Source organism: Ciona robusta, chromosome 3 (assembly GCF_009617815.1).
Source record: "Ciona robusta chromosome 3, ASM961781v2".
Classification (NCBI taxonomy): Eukaryota; Metazoa; Chordata; class Ascidiacea; order Phlebobranchia; family Cionidae; genus Ciona; species Ciona robusta.
The window spans coordinates 8,374,855-8,393,748 of NC_143237.1; the positions used below are offsets into that span (position 1 = coordinate 8,374,855).

Below are 18,894 nucleotides of genomic sequence, written 5' to 3' on the forward strand. Positions count from 1 at the left end.
TTGCTAATAAAGCAGCTAACACCTCTTTAAGTGATAACTACAGTACTAACATGTTGGCTTATACAATAAATAACAGCTGGTTAATCAGCTCTGCTTAGCGCCGCCACTTCCATGCAAAGAACTGTCAAGTTCTAAAGCTTACTTACAAGTTACAATGCTCTTAGCAGTGCAAAGTACTAGTATTACTGTGGAAAAAGCGCTGAAATATTATATTGTAATTGTGCGTCATGTTGTGTGTGAACTTTGCCATTATCCAATTTACTGGAATGGCTTACTATGGGAACATTTTTAATATTTTCAAATTTCAGGAGCAGGAATCGAGTACTATCTTAGATAAGGAAGGAAATATTGAAACCACAACAACCTATCATGTAGTAAAAGGTGAACCGAGCACAACTTACCAAACAGTGAGTAGCTTTGAGTGACACCTCAGTTTAAAGGTGGTTTTTCTTACAAATTAAGTTCATTTAGATCCAAGTTTCAAATCAGCAAATTCTTGGAAACGATTCTTCGACTGTGCGTCAGTTTCACACGCAAACCACCACTGTTAGGCAGCAAAGAGTTATCACAGAGCAAGTTTTGGTTAAACAAGGTGAAATAACGAAGGTTGTTCATCGATCTGGGTCAACTTCCACATCTAGTGCCGTTTCGCTGGATCCAAATCAAACTCAGGTGAGTGAGATATACAGTGGCACAGCCAGGAGACTTATTTTTATTCATGTCCTTTTTGTTTAAATTTTTCTGAAGTGGTAATTTGAATTCTATTTTGGTCTTGTCAAAGGCATTTATTTAAATAACATCTACACACATGCGTTGACTATCTTTAAGATTACATATTAAGCTGTTGTTATTCTTTTTTAATGGCGGTATTGAATATTATGCTTTAAATAATTACCCACGAGGTTACAAGAGTGGTAAATATTAAGCAGACATGAGGTGTAAGAAACAGAAAACCTATGTTACAAATTAATGACTGTCATTGCTCCGCCATGCGACTATAAATAAATTACATTCCTTTATTCCGATATGTCTTAAAACCTGAATAGAAACTTTGTATTTTTATCAGAAGTCCTTGTACCCTGATCGTCTGGATAACGAGGCTGTACTGAAGTGCCAATCAAGTCCAGATAACTTTAACAACAACCTAGCTGTAAGTGTAGAAGCAGAGGAGCAATCAACCATGGCAGGAGAAGTTCATCATGGAAGAAAATTTGAGATCACCTCTGCTCATGCTGCAGTGTAAGATTACCAAATTGTTTTACGATAATTGGTTTGCTATTTGTTTCAAATATGTATTGTGTTTTTTTGTTGTAAAAATACACACACACATATATATTTATTATTGGTTTATTTTTAATTGTGAGTTACTCTGGAAATTATTTGTAACAGTTTACGTCCCTGTACAGTGTTCAACTTATCTGAATTTTATTGTTTAGTAAGATTGTTGTTGCGTTCAACATGTACCTGGTCTGAAGCTTAAGAAATGCTTAACAAATATACATAAAATTGCTGGCCTAAATAATGGTTTTAAAATGTCAATCTTTTCAAAAAATATTTTTTCTAATCTGATCATTCAGCCAACCAGCAGTCCAAAGAACATCTACAACAGACAACGGAGAAGATGAGAGTTACGACATGGAAGAGTTCATCGATAAACGCTGGGAAGATGTGGAATTTGAAGAAGAGGAGACGGATCTCGATAACAGCTCTGCCCGCCTCTTTGAGCGATCCAGGATAAAGGCTCTTGCAGGTGTGTTGTATGTACAAGTTTTCGATTGGTTGTATATAGTAGAGTGGGAGAAGATGGACCCCTTCATTCTATTTCTGAGTTTTTCTTGTCCCATTTACTAGTAAACAAAGATCATTCAAGGAATTATACAATCGTATCCGTATGACTTATACATAAAAAATTTGGATAATATGTGCTAAAGGTGTCCTGTCTTCTCCCATGCTACGATATAAGAGTTGTATGTGATTTTCGTCAGTATTATTTGATGTATATTGCTCTTTATCCTGTTGTTTCATGGAACACCCCTTTGTGTGCTTAGTACTTATAACCACTTAACACTGGGACAACTGAATTGACAGCAGTCACTGTTAGCGTTTCAATCTCTTCAGTCAAGTGTATGAAAAGTCGAATATGAAATAATATTTTATTATACCTAAGATGAAATATACAGTTTGTTGTAGTTTAAAATAGTCAGCATTAATTTTGTACTTCCATGCGCATCAATTTTTTGTAGTTGATCATAAATTGTTAATAAGCAAATGCTGCCTTTGAATCTGTATTCATTGAATTATTGATGTATTTTGGATTAGCTTGTTAGAAAGGTCTATACCGTACTGATGTTAGCTCTAATTCAAGCACCTAACATAATCAGTTTTGATTGCTACTTGTATAACCAACTTGCAGGAAGTAATTCTAAAGAATATTAGTCTATTGTAATTAAATCATCGTTAGTCTGCACCTGCTGGGAGTCTAAATTGGTTTTTATTCTATAAAGGGCTATATACATAATAAGCAGCTATGAGCAAAATGGCATGTCACTGAGATTACAGACGATCTATATTTAATACAATAATTGTACAGCGTAGTTTGAAATATATTTCAAGCCTAAATACACATACAAACTGTTAGCTGCATAAAATACGAATCTTCCGCTCAAATACTAAAGTGTGTAATACTAAAACGTTTATTCAATTGTGGTATACATGATTACATATGTTCTGTTATTTTTGTAATGGTATTGACCATCATGTCTAAAATCTCAGTGGTGCTATAATTAGAACCAAATAAGTAATAGCACAACTCTATAATTTAACTGACTCAACAAAACATGGTGTAGGTAAGCGTACTTGACTACCGTATACTTCAGTGGTTATTTAAGTGTATAATTACACAAGTAGACTTGATTTACACTTGACCACATACGGTCTAGTGCATCTGTGTCGTATTTAATTACCAAGAATATGCTGCGTTTTTTTCGTAACCGCTAGATGTCAGTACAGATCAACAAGTTCTTCACGTCTCGACTGTCCAAAGTGCATCGTTTTTTTTTCGTTGCTTAAATTGTATGTAGTACTAGTACTAGTACATGTACCCATATTGATCGATTTATTTTCGCTTGACTTAATTCGCATATTCCCGTTAATATTTTCCGCTTGCCGATTCACCACCACACGCAGCCTGCAGAGTGTATCTTTGTTTACTTTGCTATTGTTTGAAAACCGCTCTTATCGAGTAACCAGTTATCGAGCACCGAAGTTAATGATTAAATCTTAATGCCCAACCCGACAGAATAGGCGTCTTAATTGAGGAGCCATAACATGTAATATAGTTCCAACATACGCCGTGAATAATAATGGCACCTGCGACAGGCGAGCTTAGTGATAGAAAGTTGTGGTTTATTGATTTGAAAAAAACGTCCACAAAGGGCTGTTATTGCAGTGTTTGAGTTTTTACAGCACGTAGCAGTGGAAAAGTGTTTTGTGATATAGCACAGGCAGTCGTAAATTTTATTTAATAATGATAATTTACTGGATTGCCTAGTAAAAGCAGTGAATGATAGCAGCATGTATATACCTGTAGCTTTCAAGCTATTTTATTGGTTCTGTTCCTAATATATTATTTCAGCTTTAAAAAAATCGCAACGCTGTGGGCAAGATGTGTTAAACCGTGGTAATAATTAACGTCAGAGATCTTCCAATTAGCGGAAAAGATCGCAAACATCGACCCTGTATACACAGTTACTGCTCTGCGGTCGTATCCACGTACAGTTCTCATGCTCCGGAGTGTAATTGTCAGTATTGTGCAGCTCGCTCTTCGTGCTAGCTTGGTCCAGGAGTCCAGGAGCAAAGTCTGAATTTAATTATGCGTCTCTCAGTTTAGCTAGTGAGTTTTTATGGGCGCTTGGAAATAGGAGAAAATGATTTTACAGTTTTACCGTAAACGCTATCACTGCGTAAATCCGACCACCTCACACCGGAATATCGTCATACGACCTAGTTGTGTATTTTACAGTCGATTTTATTTCGTTTCTGGCAACGACGTGTGTTTCGGCCACAGCATATCAATTGTCACTATTTGTACACCGCTCTGTTTCCGAGGACAATCAATATTTCGATCTGTCACGAGTCTCCCAAAGTGGCCGTTCACTGAAATGGTAGGAATATCGAACTATTGGAACGTGCTGGACCCTCCGTCCGCTTTTAGTTTGGAATCCTAAATACGCTTTCTCCCACTAGCTTCTGTGTTCATTCACTACACCCAAAATCGGCGCAAAAGTAAAGTGGTTTACACCACAACAGTGAATCGAACCACAGTGACGTGCCACCTTTTGTTGCCGCGTTTTTTTCGTATAGGTCACGCTACGTGCGCTTGAATAAGTCAATCACCAACGCGGAGCACGATACGTGAACGGGTGCTTTGTAATTACGTTTACCGGCTCTGTACAGTCGCGTACAACAGGTGTGTCAGGTATAAGCCACAAATACAGCATAGCCACTCCAGCGTTTTTTTTGCCAGAAAAAAGTTTTTGTTGACGAATCGCTTACCAAATTCAGGATAGCAAGTCGTTCTTATATTTGTTAACATGAGGGTTTTACTACAGGAAAGATTGCGTTTTTTTCGTGATTAAAATTTATTTTATTTTTCACCAACCTATATCCATATCGTATGATTCGTATACACTGTATCGTATAGCCTACGCTAGATACTGTAAACTATACAGTGTCTGAAATCAGGCACATGGAACGTTTTCCAATTTTCCATCTCCTGAAACAGAAAACGGAATTAATCCCCTTTTAAAATAAAACCAACGTCGCCACCGTTATTCTATATCCCTCGCATGTTGAAAAGTAATATACGGGCAAATGCATGGTTCTGCGCAATTTGCCATTACGATACACATGTGTTAATTTAAAAATCCAGTTGGTTTAGCGCCGGAAATGGGTTTTACCAAAATTGTAGTATACAGCATGCGATACTGGGCATCAGCATCTTTAGTACTCGGCATAAAACCGGCAATCAATAACCTTTTGGTCTTACACTGAGATTACACCTATGATGAAATTTCATTTGAGATTACCTGCGTCGTCGGTATGTCTGGTGCATTTTATTCGAAGCCTCGTAGAGCAAAACTCTTTTCATCCACCCTACAAAGCTCAGGCCCGACTTAAACTTTATCTTTCCATCGATGAATCGTTTAAATACCGCAGAGTCTGGACAAATGCCCGGTGTAAATAAACCCAACAACGTTCCACCACAGTAGCTTTGCAATCGCAATGCACCCATTGTTGCTTCGAGTACTGTGTGCTGGGATAAGCAACAACACAGAAATTCAACTCTTTTGCTCCCAGCTTCTATTTGTTTTGTGCTCTGCCTATTGTCCCGCGAAGGTGTCGCCGTCGTACCCTTTGTCGCTAATTTCGTGCGTGTGTGCCGGCACCCTGCTCGCCTGTGTACGTTTCGTAGCGCGCCCTTCGATTTGTGATCGATTCTTTCGTTAATACCGCTGCCTAACAACACCAGTAACCAGTTGTAAAGCTATGCGGTCTCTTAAACCGCCGAGTGTCATTTTTAGACTCAGTTTCAGATGCATTATCTTTTATTTAGGACAGGTACGTTATGTTTGTTGTTAATCTATTATTCAAGCTCGTAGTTAATTGTCAGCATAATATAGTGCGTCTTAGGAGAGCATGTTCATTTCCAAGTACAAAGTATAGTTACCATGGGTTCTTCCTGTGTGGGTACTTGTGGAACCACTGAGTGTTTTGATAAATTAGCTTTCGGCGCTATATTGGCCAACGTAGTCGCCTGTAATTAAACTTCTACAACGCCTTACCCATTGCTAGGTTATTGCAGTTGCATATAAGAGTAGTGATTCTAACCCAGCCAATGGTACTTCGGCGCGAGTGGTTAAGCATAGACAAGAGTAGAACACGGCTGCTCAGCTTGCACTTGAGTAGCTCTTCGCTGCCTCGCCGTTTCGTTCTCAGTTTCCATGATCAAGGCCCTCTGACCGACCACACAGGCGTTACATAAAATAAAACGTTCGAAGCGGATTTTAAACATAACGAAACATATGCCGCAGTTTTGTGTTACGGAAGTGAACAAGTGTAATCTGTATTATTACGTTGTTCACCTGCCTTGAGGTATCGCATTTACCGGCGTCCAAAAAAATGCGAAAAATTTTACTCAACGCTAAAAATTCCCGCGTATACAGGCAGTGTTTAAACAACTTTGTTGTGATAGCTCTCCCCACCATTGCCCACTCTACTTTGTAGGCACGATGCACCCACTTTTATAAACTTTCCCAGATTACTGACATAGCCCTGTCATTACTAGTGTAACTATTGTCACTGACCGTTTTTGAGTTTTAAGCATAAGTCCTAACAATTACGTGTTCTAGCTTTCGCGTAAGTCTAGTATAATGCTTGGTGATCTGGATTTGAAAAACTGTATTTTACCTGCAAAGAAATACTAAGGATTTCGGATTTTACCATCGGACATATAACGCATCATCATGTCAAGAAGAGATTCTTCCATCCGATCAATCTCTTCCTCCGGGGATGACGATAGTGCCCCAACATCACCCCGAAGATCAAGTTTCAGCAACCCCACCCGACCCCGTAGCGGTAGTCACGTGTTTGTGGACCCCGGGACAGCCACATACAACTACGCGGCGGCTGACGGTCGTATAAAACAACTCAAAGGTAAACAAAGGGAAGTCAGTTGTCAGACAGGAGTGTTCTTCCCGACCACAGAACCGAATCGAATACACGAGTGCCTGTTTGCCTTGTAGAAAGCAATACATATAGGTAGTACGGCAGCTTTAAAGTTGCCAATGTCTGAAAATACCCTTACGATTGAATCTACGGATTTGATTGTAAAACGGATATAAACTATGCCTCATTTCGTATACATGTATTACGTCTTAAACTGAGAACGAGTAGGGACAAAGCAGTTTAAACCGGTCTCGGTCACGTACGATGTATATTCACTCTCCTATCGTTGATCAATTTATTAATTCCTTTGGTCGAGATTGAATTAATCGCCCTTGATAATTAACAGCAAGCCCGTTCGTAGAACGTTCCTGATTGAACTCTACATTGATTTAATCAGGGCGTTACGTGTTTTGCGTAGTCAGAATTTAAACTACACATATGACGAAGTTGTATGCGAAAATGTTCACTGCTGAATATAATTTCAATTAACACAAATTGTAAACAGTAGTAGTGTGGGTATATTTTGTAATCAGCGCAATATATATTTCGTATTTTGAAAGTTGCGTCAGACAGAGCGATTACAAAACACACAGCATCGATTTTGGCCACGTTTTAACATTGGGAAAGAACAGCTCGTTTCGTCACGTTATCGCGCTGATATTAGAGTGTTTGCTCTGGTTAATAAGTAACAGCCGACGACAATAGACTGGGCGACCCTTACCCCAACAGATGACGTAATACTTGCTTTTCGGCGGGAATTATACCGCCTGGTTTAAGCAGTCGTTTATAATTTAAACATATACCTTATTCCCGCACCTGTGCAGGAGCTAATGTAATCAATTACATTTAAATTTGTGACGTACTAATTGTCGCCGATTAATCTTCATAGTGAAAGGCGTTTATATTGACAGAACAACTAATTGGTTGTAAAGATACTGAATTATGCATGGCTACTTAACTGCCGAATTTACTGCATACTATAAAACGTGATTAGGCCATAATATATGAACTGCTCTTTTATGTCCCCCACGAAAGTGACCATACAAAGAAAAAAGTTTTATAGTTGTTTACTGGTAAAAACAATGTAGAAATCTGTGAGATATATTAACCTGTATCACGACATGACTTGAAATGATAGAAAGTTACATTAGTTGTATGCAGATATGTTAATGTGTTCCATTCAAAAACTAAATTGCTTCAATCTTTACATTTATGAAGTGTTTTCCATTGTTTAACATTGTACAAGTGTTGTTATATGAGGTGAGGCTCCTAAGCTGGATAAGTAGAACAAACAAGAGAGGAAATCACAATCCAATTAAGTTAGTTACGCTGCGTGTCTGTATCACAGAACCACCACCCTTCATTGGAGCATAATGACTGTGGTTTTAAATGACAATTGTATCCATTTTTCTTCCTTACACCAACTGCCACCACACCCCCATTATTATCACTGGTGTAGTTTTACATGACAATACATCACAACCTTTGTAACTCCAGCTTAAAACACTGGTCTGTCTTACAGTTATTTATTGTTCTTTAAATTGTTACATTCTGCTTCTTGGAACAAAGCAGTGTATGTTTACACGATATAACACATGTAAAGCATATCTTAACCATAGGTTCAAATGTCCTTTAGTGTCATATGTCCATCATGTTATGCTCTTTCCTTTCAGATGAGCGAGAAGCCGTACAAAAGAAGACTTTTACTAAATGGGTCAACTCTCATCTAGTGAGAGTCTCATGCCGCATCCAGGATCTATACATGGACCTCCGAGATGGAAGATCCCTCATCAAACTCCTTGAGATCCTCTCAGGAGAACGACTTGTGAGTTCTATAAACCTAGTCTCTTTCATGCCATGTATATCTCCACACAACCCACCTTTTTAAATTTTGCATGCCCCTATCCCCATATTTTGTCTTCAATCATGTATAGCCCAATGCATTACTATTTTACAAGAATATATACATAGTCCAGTACATGTAAAGTCCAATTCATTATAATACAAAGATACTTACATAGCCTAATACATGTAAAGACCAAATTATTATAATACCTATAGTACAGCTCAATGCATTAAAATACATAGGTAGCTCAAATGCTCAATGCATTATCAATACATGTATACTGTATAGGATAGCCCAATGGTTTTTAATACATTCTTTTCCATTTAGCCTAAACCCACTCGCGGCAAGATGCGAATCCACTGCCTTGAAAACACAGGCAAAGCTCTACAGTTTCTTAAAAGTAAGAAGGTTCACCTTGAGAACATGGGATCACATGATATCGTCGACGGCAACCACCGACTTATTCTTGGTTTGATTTGGACAATTATTCTAAGATTCCAGGTTTGTGAAAAACTAAATCTAGTTTAATCTCTAGTTTACTAAAAGCTACTATAGTGGTTTTATATGCCTTGGCCAAGCTGTAAAGCTACTATTGTGGTTTTATCTGCCAAAGAGCCAAGCTGTATACCTATCACTAAAAATACATATTTTCTTTTTTTAGTCCAGAGATTTTTACCAAGTGGTTTAAAATTCACCTGAAACGGTCAAACTTCTTGGCAAAGTCTTAAAAATGTGGACCACCTTTTTACAAAGTTTGGTTTGCAAAAAAAAAAATGAAACTTTTATCTTACAGATTCAAGACATCAGCGTAGAAACTGAGGACAACAGAGAGACTCGCTCTGCTAAAGATGCTTTGCTTCTATGGTGCCAGATGAAAACAGCTGGTTATGCAAATGTTAATGTTCATAACTTTAATACAAGCTGGAGGGATGGACTTGCTTTCAATGCAATCATCCATAAGCATCGGTATGCCTTGTATATAATGTGCAAGTTTGTGTCAGAAATGTGTACAGTGTGGGTGTCATGGAACCTGGGTATTTGTGCATTTAGTCTATTATCTCAAAACCAAGTAAAGCTGACTTATTGTAATTAAGACTACAATCCAGTACAAAAACTCTGTTATATAGAATTACGTTATATGGTGCCCAACACTCTGTACTTCGAAGTGGGTGTGGGTTATCTGTTGTTGTAATGGATGTATTCATGTAAGTTTGTGGATAAAGTATATGGTATCTGACCAATAACTGAGTTATGTTTATTATTTAGTCCTGACTTGATCGATTACGATTCACTGAAGAAATCAAATGCGATGCACAATCTTCAAAATGCTTTTAACGTGGCTGAACAACAACTTGGTCTCACTAAACTTCTTGACCCAGAAGGTAATCTTTTTTACTTCTTTAGTTTTGGAGTTTTTGATATAAGCCCATAAAGTTCATTGCTTTTTGCTTGTGTGTTATATACTTTGGGTTTGCACTGTGGGTGCAGTTGTTGTCTGAGTTTAAATAATTCATGGTGTTTTAAAAGGTCCAACGTGGTCTTTGCTTCTGTTTAATTCAATGCTTCTTTAAATAGACTTAGACCGTTTTTGTTTTCTTTCTCCAAACCTTTAGTTTAGTTTATAATAAAGAGTTTATGTAATGTTAAAATCTCCCCCAAAATGAACTGTTATATTAGCTAGCAATAAATTTTATATGAATTTACATAGGAAACCTCATTGATTAATATGGTAAATGGCTGAATGCAATATACTTAAATCTGTAACTATTTTTATGAAACTTTCACGCTCTTTAATAGAAAGTTCAAATACACAGGTGGTCGTGTCATATTATACAGAAAACACACAATATTGTACAAAAACACTCAACTTTAAACAAAAAAACACAGGATTTTATACAAAAATCACACAGTACTATACAAAAATCACACAATATTATACAAAAATCGCACAAAATTATACAAATTTTATTGTTATTTAAAAATATACTTTACCCACCATGGCAGATATTGTTGTGGAGCGACCCGACGAGAAATCAATAATCACATACGTGGTCACTTATTATCATTACTTCTCTAAGATGAAAGCCATTGCTGTGGAAGGGAAGAGAATTGGAAAGGTACAACATTTGAATTCATATTACACATGTGTTTATGAATGATCGTAACTTACTTCATACTCGCGTGGCCTGAAAACGATTTAGTTCCTACACAGTTGTTCTGTTTCATACACATTATGTCAGCTTAAAAGTTACCCTGTATGTAACTTTGTGGGAGATTGTTTTTTGGTGTTATATAAAATAGCTAGATCATATCTCTCCATTTATAACCAACCTAATATTATTTTATTACTTTATAAAGTTGTATACAACGCTGCAGTGAAAAGACTTTACATCCCAACTGTTGCTTCTATTGATAAAGTGCAGTTATTGATTATTCTTTCCCTTACAGAAACAAAATAGAATGCTCTAGTTCTCAGATTTGGCTGTGCTTTGATTTAAAGTTATACACTACAGTCTATCCACTTTGTACAAATAAACATACATCAAAACGAAATGCTGTAAAATGATTTTAACTCCCATAGACCTAGGGCAGCATTCAAGAACAAGAATAAAACCGATAAACGGGCAGGCTCTTTCCTAAATCTCAGGTCCCATGGCATATAACGCTGCAGGACCTCACCTACGTAGATTAGATTTTCATATAAATTTTACGACTACCCAGGTGCTCGACAGTGCATTGGAGAGCAACAAGATGGTTGAAAAATATGACACTCTCGCATCAGACTTGTTAGAATGGATCGAACAAACAATTGAAATATTAAATGACAGAACTTTTTCCAACTCCCTTACTGGTAAGATATGTTTGTTGGTTGCTATTTAATGAACAATGGACAAAAAAGGCAAAATATTCTAAATTCATTTGTAATGGTACAGAGGGCTTATAAGTGTGTGCATTTGTTTAATCATTTGGTTATAGGCCTAATAATTGTAAATTTGCAACTTTTGGGGGATTTAGACAATATTTGATTTTAAAAACTATATGTTTTACAATTATGGTTTTGATGTTAAAAAAAATTCTGAATGCTTTACATGAAAATAATATTGAGGTGACCATTTTCAAAAATGTTTATTTCAAAAAATCTAATTATGTAAATTCTGCACCATGTTATAGACATGTACAATTTAACATTGATGTGAACTACAAAAACCTATATTCCCACCCCCAGGTGTAAGTGCACAGCTGACAGCGTTCAATAATTATCGCACCGCTGAAAAACCTCAGAAGTTTGAGGAGAAAGGAAACTTGGAGGTCCTCCTCTTCACTCTTCAGAGCAAGATGAGGGCAAATAATCAAAAGCCTTACATGCCCAAGGAAGGAAAGCTTGTGTCAGATATCAACAAGGTTTGTTTCTTACTATATGTTTTAGTAATGTTTTTAAAGCTTTTTGGTCCATTGGAATGCATAATGGACAATGGTACTAGTACTAGTATCTATTTATAAAACAATTTGTATCTTGTTTTTGTGCCTTTATTCATGAAAAATCAGTAATTGTTTTTTGTTACACAACATGTTAATAGTAAATTTTGGGGTTGTTAGAATTATGCTTGTAATGCATATTCGTAAAATACTTTCTAAAAATGCCCATATTCTATACTGTAACAATCTTATTCTTTCTAGGCTTGGGAAAAACTTGAGAAAGCTGAGCACGGTCGTGAACTTGCAATACGTAATGAGCTCATTCGACAAGAACGTCTGGAACACCTCGCTAGTAGGTTTGATCGAAAAGCAGCCATGCGTGAAACTTGGTTAAGTGAAAACCAGAAGCTAGTGACGCAGGTGAGATTTTTATGATATTTCTATCGTTGTAGCTAATGAACAAAAATAGTGAAATGTGTAAATTGTTGGTTTTTAATGAATTTTATTCTTTTTGTTGCTGTCAAGTAAGATTTGAATAGATTTTTTTACTTACATTTTAGTGTTCTATTTATACTTATTGTTTTAAAGGTCATAGTCAAAAAATGTTAATTAAAATGCCTAAAATGTAATTTTTCTTTAATTTTGATAAGTAATATAATAATCAATGGTTTGTCAATTGGTCATAGTTCACCTAGTTCATAAACATGATTCATATTTATTTGTTTTTGTTACTCATCAATCTAACTCATTAAATATGTTTATTTGATCACAATACAAACTATTGTTTATAACAATGACTTTTATTTTGCACGCAAGGAATTTGAAAAATCATGGGTAGGTTAAAGCATGGTCAACTGTTGTTTTATGTTTAATATTTTACCTCTTATAAAATAAGTTAAATTAAGTTTGGTCCAACTACCGCCTTCTTTACTCTTTATCCGGATGTGACCCCTTTTTTAACATTTTTTTGTCAAGCGATTTTTTGCCCTTGGAGCTTCTTAGTATAAAAAGCAAATTAAAATAAAAAATAATAATAAAAAAAGTTGAAAACAGCAGATTAAAATCGAAATAGGCACACAGCAACTATTTGGTGTATTGTAGTTTAAATAATTTTATTAAAACTTGTCCAAAACTTAAGATTTGTTTATAAATGTTCAAAGGTAATTGGGCCATGATGTGTAAATGTTCGTTCAGTTGAATTCAGTTATTATTTTATTTCTTCATATCAACTTTTACCAAAAAATTTCTGATAAAAGTATTTTTCGTTTGCATGATTAGTATTGTACCTATGTTGTATTATTGGGTTACAGTTTTTGTTTCCTTTTCTTTGTTCAATACTTCTACTAAAACAAATATCCTACAAGCCTGTGCAACATTTATGTTCCTGAAAGTAGTAGATCGAAGAAAGTTGAAATTCTTACCTAACTGACAGCATGTCTATGAAATGAAATATAGAAATGTTACATTAGTTTATAACCAAAGTTTAACCAATGTTATTTAAAATTGGAGCAAATGATATGTCATATAATAATACTATGTGTTTTTTAATACTTATCGGAATAACTTTTGCAGCTAAAACACATTGTTTTTTTTTATGATATTTGTATCAATTATTACAGTTTTTTTGTGGGGTTCATGGCAATTCCAACCCAAAATACCTGTTTTTTATTGCCTGAAGACTTTACCCACATAGAAAAATATAGGCAGTAAAACACACATAATTTTTAACACTAAATACATATTACTTTTAAACATGTTTTAAATTGACCAACAAATCTTTCTTTACATCTCTTATCCATGTTCTTTAATTCACCTTCCTCTTCCTCCAGGATAACTTTGGAGGCGATCTTCCAGCAGTGGAGGCAGCCACGAAGAAGCACGAAGCGATTGAAACCGATGTAAAAGCATACGAGGAGCGAGTACAAGCTGTGGTGGATGTAGCGAGTGAATTACAAAGGGAGGATTACCATGACATCAAACGTGTTAATGAGAGGTATAAGAGCTGGTATTTTCTATGTGGACTGGTTTATGTCACGGTCTTAATTTAATTTTAGTATTTTTAAGTACGATATAGAATATTTTTAAAAAAAATCCTAATTCTACAGATAGGAAATAATACTTGTACTAGTTCTAAACAGGCAGAATGTCAATTTGATATGCAATTAAAATTGTTCTAGTCCAAAGCATACATTTACAGAATACCTCAAATGACATCAAAGTGTTGCAAACTAATGAAAAATGTGCATAAAGTTAGAACAATTTTACATTTTGATTCTGAAACTTTTAATATTTTTTTTTCATTTCATCATTACAGAAAAGACAATGTTCTTCAACTGTGGGAATATTTGCTTGAGTTGTTACAAGGTCGAAGGTCAAGATTGGAACTAAATGTTCGTCTGCAACAAATGTTTGAGGAAATGATGTCGTTACTTGATTGGATGGATGATATGAAGGTACTTTGTTTTTTCTATTGTTCCAATTTAACAGAATGTAGAATTTTGTCATTATTGTTAAATTTTGTTTGACTCTTATCAGATTGCATATCCTAGATTTTGTTTATTTTTTTGAATTTTTAATTTATAAACTGTGACAATTTTTGTTCCAAATTATTTTGTTATCAACTAAACTTTGTTACATAGGGCCAACTTGCGAATGAGGATTTAGGCCAACACTTGATGGGGGTAGAGGATATATTACAGAAACACATGTTGTTGGAACAAGACATCACAGTGCATGGGGATAGGGTGAAAGCAATTGAAAATCAAAGTCAAGAATTCTTGCAACCCACAGATGGTAAGACAGTGTTACATTTTATATGTCAAATTGTTTTAACAATTTATGTTCATTATATTTACATGTTAAAAAAAATGAAACAATATCTTGTATCATTAGAAACAGAAAGAGAAAAAGTTTTAAAATAAACCATCTGTTAATGTTCCAATATCTGTTAAACATCAAAAGTTATTTCACAATTTAAACCTTTTAATTAAAACAGTTAGTTGTTGGTCTGTTTGCAATCTGGTTCATTCTTATTTTTTTTTAGTTAAAACAGACTTTTTTCTTACCTACATACCTAAAATTTGCAAGTACGTATTTTTATATGTCAAACTTATATTATATACTTTTCCTCATTTTAGAATATTCTGCGTGCGAACCATCTGCAGTTGAAGACAAAGTGACCGGTGTACGCACAGCATATGATGAACTATGCAAGCAAGCAGCAGATAGAGGGGCAAAACTTGATGAGTCGCGTCGTATGCATCATTTCTTTGCCACCATGGCTGAGGAAGTAGCATGGGTGAAAGAGAAGGAACAACTTCTTAACTCTGATGATCTTGGAAGGGACCTCACAAGTGTTCATTCACTTCTTACTAAACAAAAGGTGGGGCTTGTAGATTACTGGAATGGAAATTTTCTGTATTTTTTATTTTGTTTGTAAATTTGATGCCAAATTGTGCACAGAAGTGACAGAACTACAAAGATAATTTCTAAATTGACATGAAATTTTTGTCCTACATAAGTTTATGAATAACTATTTGTCTTTCAATTTCCTGCAGCAATTACCATTCCAAATTATTTAGAGGGGCATATATCTAAAATTATAACATTTGACCATTTGAAAATTGCATTTGTTCCGAAATTACCCATTTTCTTCTCATATATATAGCAAATGCAACAACCATTTTATATCATAACAATTTATCAAGTTTTTTTGTTTCTGTAAACAATATTCTGTTATATACATATTAAAAAAAATTTTTTTATTAAAACAATTATTTTTTTATTTATTTATTTTGCTCCACCAGGCATTGGAAGATGAAATGAAAGGACGTAAAGCGATGCTCGCGAACACCATCTCTGTGGGTGAGGACTTGATCAAGGAGGATCATTTTGCATCCGAGGACATCCAGAAGCACATCTCGGACATCAATGAACAATGGGAGAACTTGGAGCAGTTAGCTGATGGAAGAAATGAGTTGCTCAAGGAAGCAAACAAACTTTACCAGGTGTGAATATGTGCTCTGCCATCTTGGGTATCTTTTACCACTTTAAAGTTATATTTTGGGTAATTTTTTTTTTTCTTCTGGTTATTCACAAATACTAGAATACTAGATAATGTGTTTGTACATTGTTAGATCTAGTGGCTAAATGTTTATCATCTTTATATATGATCAAATTTATTCAAACAAATTTATTCAAAAGTTTCATTGAACATAACATAATCAAAAGTATTTTTGTACAAATTTTAAAATACTTTATAAATTTAATCACAAACTCACAATCTCACATATGTGATTAGTTTTACGCTGATGCTGATGACGTAGACACATGGTTGGTTGATACACTTCGTATCGTATCTACTGATGATTGTGGTAGGGATGAACCTTCAGTGCAATCTCTACTCAAGAAACATGCACAGGTCAATATCGTTTATTGTAATGATCATTTTGTTTAATTAGCTGGCTTATGAAAACAATGATTTTTTCCTATGTTTTAGAATTTACACTTTCCAAAGTACTTTCAGTTTAAGTTGAAAATTGAGCTATTTTAACCGTTATTTAGTAGATAAACGCTTGTTTAATAAAAAACAACTTCATTTTACATTAAAACTGATACCTGGTACTCTAGTTATAAATACAAAGACATTTGACCTTAAAATATCTATCTTTCCCCATATAATCAAACACAACCACAGGTTCAAGATGAATTGAAGGAATACGAACGAGCTATCAAAGCTTTACACGATGAGGTAGGATACAAAAAATCTTAAATTTAAATTTTTACATAATCTTAATTTAACTTTCTGTATATATTCCTAACAGAGGCATGTAGAACCTTTTGACATTTTGCATAATGAATTTTAATCTTTACTCTAAATTTAATATTCTTTTTTTCTTTGTATTCCTTATTTCCAATACAACATTTTAATGACTAATTGCATATTGAATTTATGTCAAATTTGTTACAGGCTGATGGATTAAATGAGAAAGACCGTGAATCCGTTGAAGTTCAAGAACGATTACGAAACGTGGATACTCAGTACAAAGAACTTCTTGACTTTGCAAAGTTAAGAAAGGAGAAGCTTATTGATGCAAGGTAAGGTTTATTTATACATTGGACAAAGGTTTTAGTGATTTTGGTTATAAAAGCTGAGTGGGCCTTTTATTTAATTATTGCTAAATTATAGCAATAGGCTGACCTGCAGTAACACCAGTGTTTTTCAATGGTCTCGAAGACACATGGTATGTTTTTTTCAGTAGGCATTCTTATATGACAAAGTATTTGCATTTTTACCAGTCTTGGCCCAAATTGTGGTAACATTGTTCATTTATCTATTTTTTCCTTCCAAAAAGATTGTTGTTTTTTTGCAGGGCATTATAGCAGGGCATTCTTGACCCAAATTGAGGTAACATTGTTCATTTATCCTTTTTTTGCAGAGCATTATACAAATTCTATGGCGAAGCTGATGCAGTGTTGGCTTGGATTGGCGAGAAGGAACAAGTTTTACAAAATATGTTGATTCCTGATAATATTGAAGATATGGAACTTGTACAACATAGATTTGAAGGTATGATATGTTTAAACACAACTCAGATGCACAGGGAATACTTCTTTAGAGCCTAATCAACTGAAAGAGGTCTTATTCCATTCATTAAAAGAACATTATGAATGTTGTGGCTATCATTTGCACTTTAACGTACATAGATGCATTCCTCTTTTAAGCGGTTAACAAGTTTTTAATAAAAATTCCATTGCCAACTTTTTACAGAAAAGGGACCGTGTTTTACATACAGTAGGGTGGGAAAATGGGACACCTTTTCATTTAGTTTTCTCTTTCCATTTGGTAGTAAACAAAGAACATTCAATGAATTATAAAACCGTATCCTCACGACTTCCACAGACCATTGTTAATTGTGTAAAACACGATCAGGATATTTGAATATTATGTTCTAAAGGTAAAGGTGTCCTATCTTTTCCCACCCTACTATATAATTATGTTTAACATCAACCTAGCTTTACAATTCTATTAATTATCTATTCACCATTCCTAACACTCCCCAGGTTACGAGAACGAGGTGAACAAACTTGCCCCACAAGTTGCAGTGGTGAACCATATGGGGCGTGGGCTTGTACAAACACAACATCCTAATGCAGATGATGTGGCAGAAAAACAAAATGAAATGAATGTCAAGTAAGGGATCAGTTACATGTATGTCAGAAAAAAATGTCAAGAAAATGTAAAAATAATTTTTTTAGAGTCATTTAAAGTAAAATATTTTGTAAATATTTTCTGTTTAATATGTTTGTTAACTGTACAAATTGGTCGCTGTCAATGTATTGTCACTTTTTTTTTTATGGAAAACATTTTTAGGAATTTTTTAGCCACTTACAGTATAAAAGACTGTTTCTGTTTTTAATATTTATTTGTTTAATATGTTAGTTCACTATAAAAAGTGACTGTTTTTTGAAAAATTTGACAGAATACTAAATATTAAATCTTTGAACAGATTTTTTTCTTGAGAGTAAAATTTTAAAACACTTTTTTTCAGATGGAACGCGTTAAGAGCATTACTTGAGGAAAGACGTGAAGTTTTATCTTCAGCGAAAGGGTTGCATGGATTCAAACTTGAATGTGAGGAAACCGAGGGCTGGATTAAAGATAAAGCAAGAGTCCTCGCAGCCGGAGCCGAGGATCAGCTCACAGATCGAGATCTTGCAGGAGTCGTTGCTCTTCAGAGGAAGCTTTCGAGCATGGAACGTGATCTTGCTGCTATACAAGTATGTAAAGTGTGGTTGTGTATGTTTGTGTAATGTATCTATGGTTATGTAATAGATCATTTAAGAGTGTTTGTAGATAAACCTCTTGTATTACCACAGAACATAATTTTCTTCTAATGTTGTTT

The 18,894-nt window shown here is 34.9% G+C and overlaps 1 protein-coding gene and 1 long non-coding RNA gene across 7 annotated transcripts in view; one reads left to right on the top strand and one right to left on the bottom strand.

Moving 5' to 3' along the window:
* Nucleotides 1–18,894, top strand: part of LOC149738905 (spectrin beta chain, non-erythrocytic 1-like) — a 38,897-nt gene that overhangs the window by 5,242 nt on the left and 14,761 nt on the right. For 2 of the 6 annotated variants that reach the window (XM_089874890.1, XM_089874894.1), the window contains exons 3-26: nt 309–407; nt 472–672; nt 1,067–1,239; nt 1,578–1,750; nt 8,400–8,551; nt 8,900–9,073; nt 9,366–9,538; nt 9,839–9,954; nt 10,577–10,689; nt 11,294–11,423; nt 11,799–11,974; nt 12,251–12,409; nt 12,806–12,823; nt 13,819–13,982; nt 14,304–14,442; nt 14,629–14,782; nt 15,127–15,371; nt 15,796–15,996; nt 16,290–16,409; nt 16,686–16,739; nt 16,959–17,086; nt 17,428–17,558; nt 18,053–18,182; nt 18,541–18,769. In XM_089874890.1, coding sequence (XP_089731016.1) covers nt 309–407; nt 472–672; nt 1,067–1,239; nt 1,578–1,750; nt 8,400–8,551; nt 8,900–9,073; nt 9,366–9,538; nt 9,839–9,954; nt 10,577–10,689; nt 11,294–11,423; nt 11,799–11,974; nt 12,251–12,409; nt 12,806–12,823; nt 13,819–13,982; nt 14,304–14,442; nt 14,629–14,782; nt 15,127–15,371; nt 15,796–15,996; nt 16,290–16,409; nt 16,686–16,739; nt 16,959–17,086; nt 17,428–17,558; nt 18,053–18,182; nt 18,541–18,769 — 3,552 coding nt within the window. Of the gene's footprint in view, nt 1–308; nt 408–471; nt 673–1,066; nt 1,240–1,577; nt 1,751–6,476; nt 6,715–8,399; nt 8,552–8,899; nt 9,074–9,365; nt 9,539–9,838; nt 9,955–10,576; nt 10,690–11,293; nt 11,424–11,798; nt 11,975–12,250; nt 12,410–12,805; nt 12,824–13,818; nt 13,983–14,303; nt 14,443–14,628; nt 14,783–15,126; nt 15,372–15,795; nt 15,997–16,289; nt 16,410–16,685; nt 16,740–16,958; nt 17,087–17,427; nt 17,559–18,052; nt 18,183–18,540; nt 18,770–18,894 lie in introns of those variants that run through there. The other 4 variants (XM_089874892.1, XM_089874893.1, XM_089874895.1 and 1 more) reach the window with 4 other exon arrangements.
* On the bottom strand, nt 3,581–5,474 carry LOC149738906 (uncharacterized). The gene is made up of 2 exons (XR_016384626.1): nt 5,088–5,474; nt 3,581–4,774 (listed from the first exon to the last, which is right to left on the bottom strand). It is a non-coding gene; the product is annotated as an uncharacterized LOC149738906 (long non-coding RNA).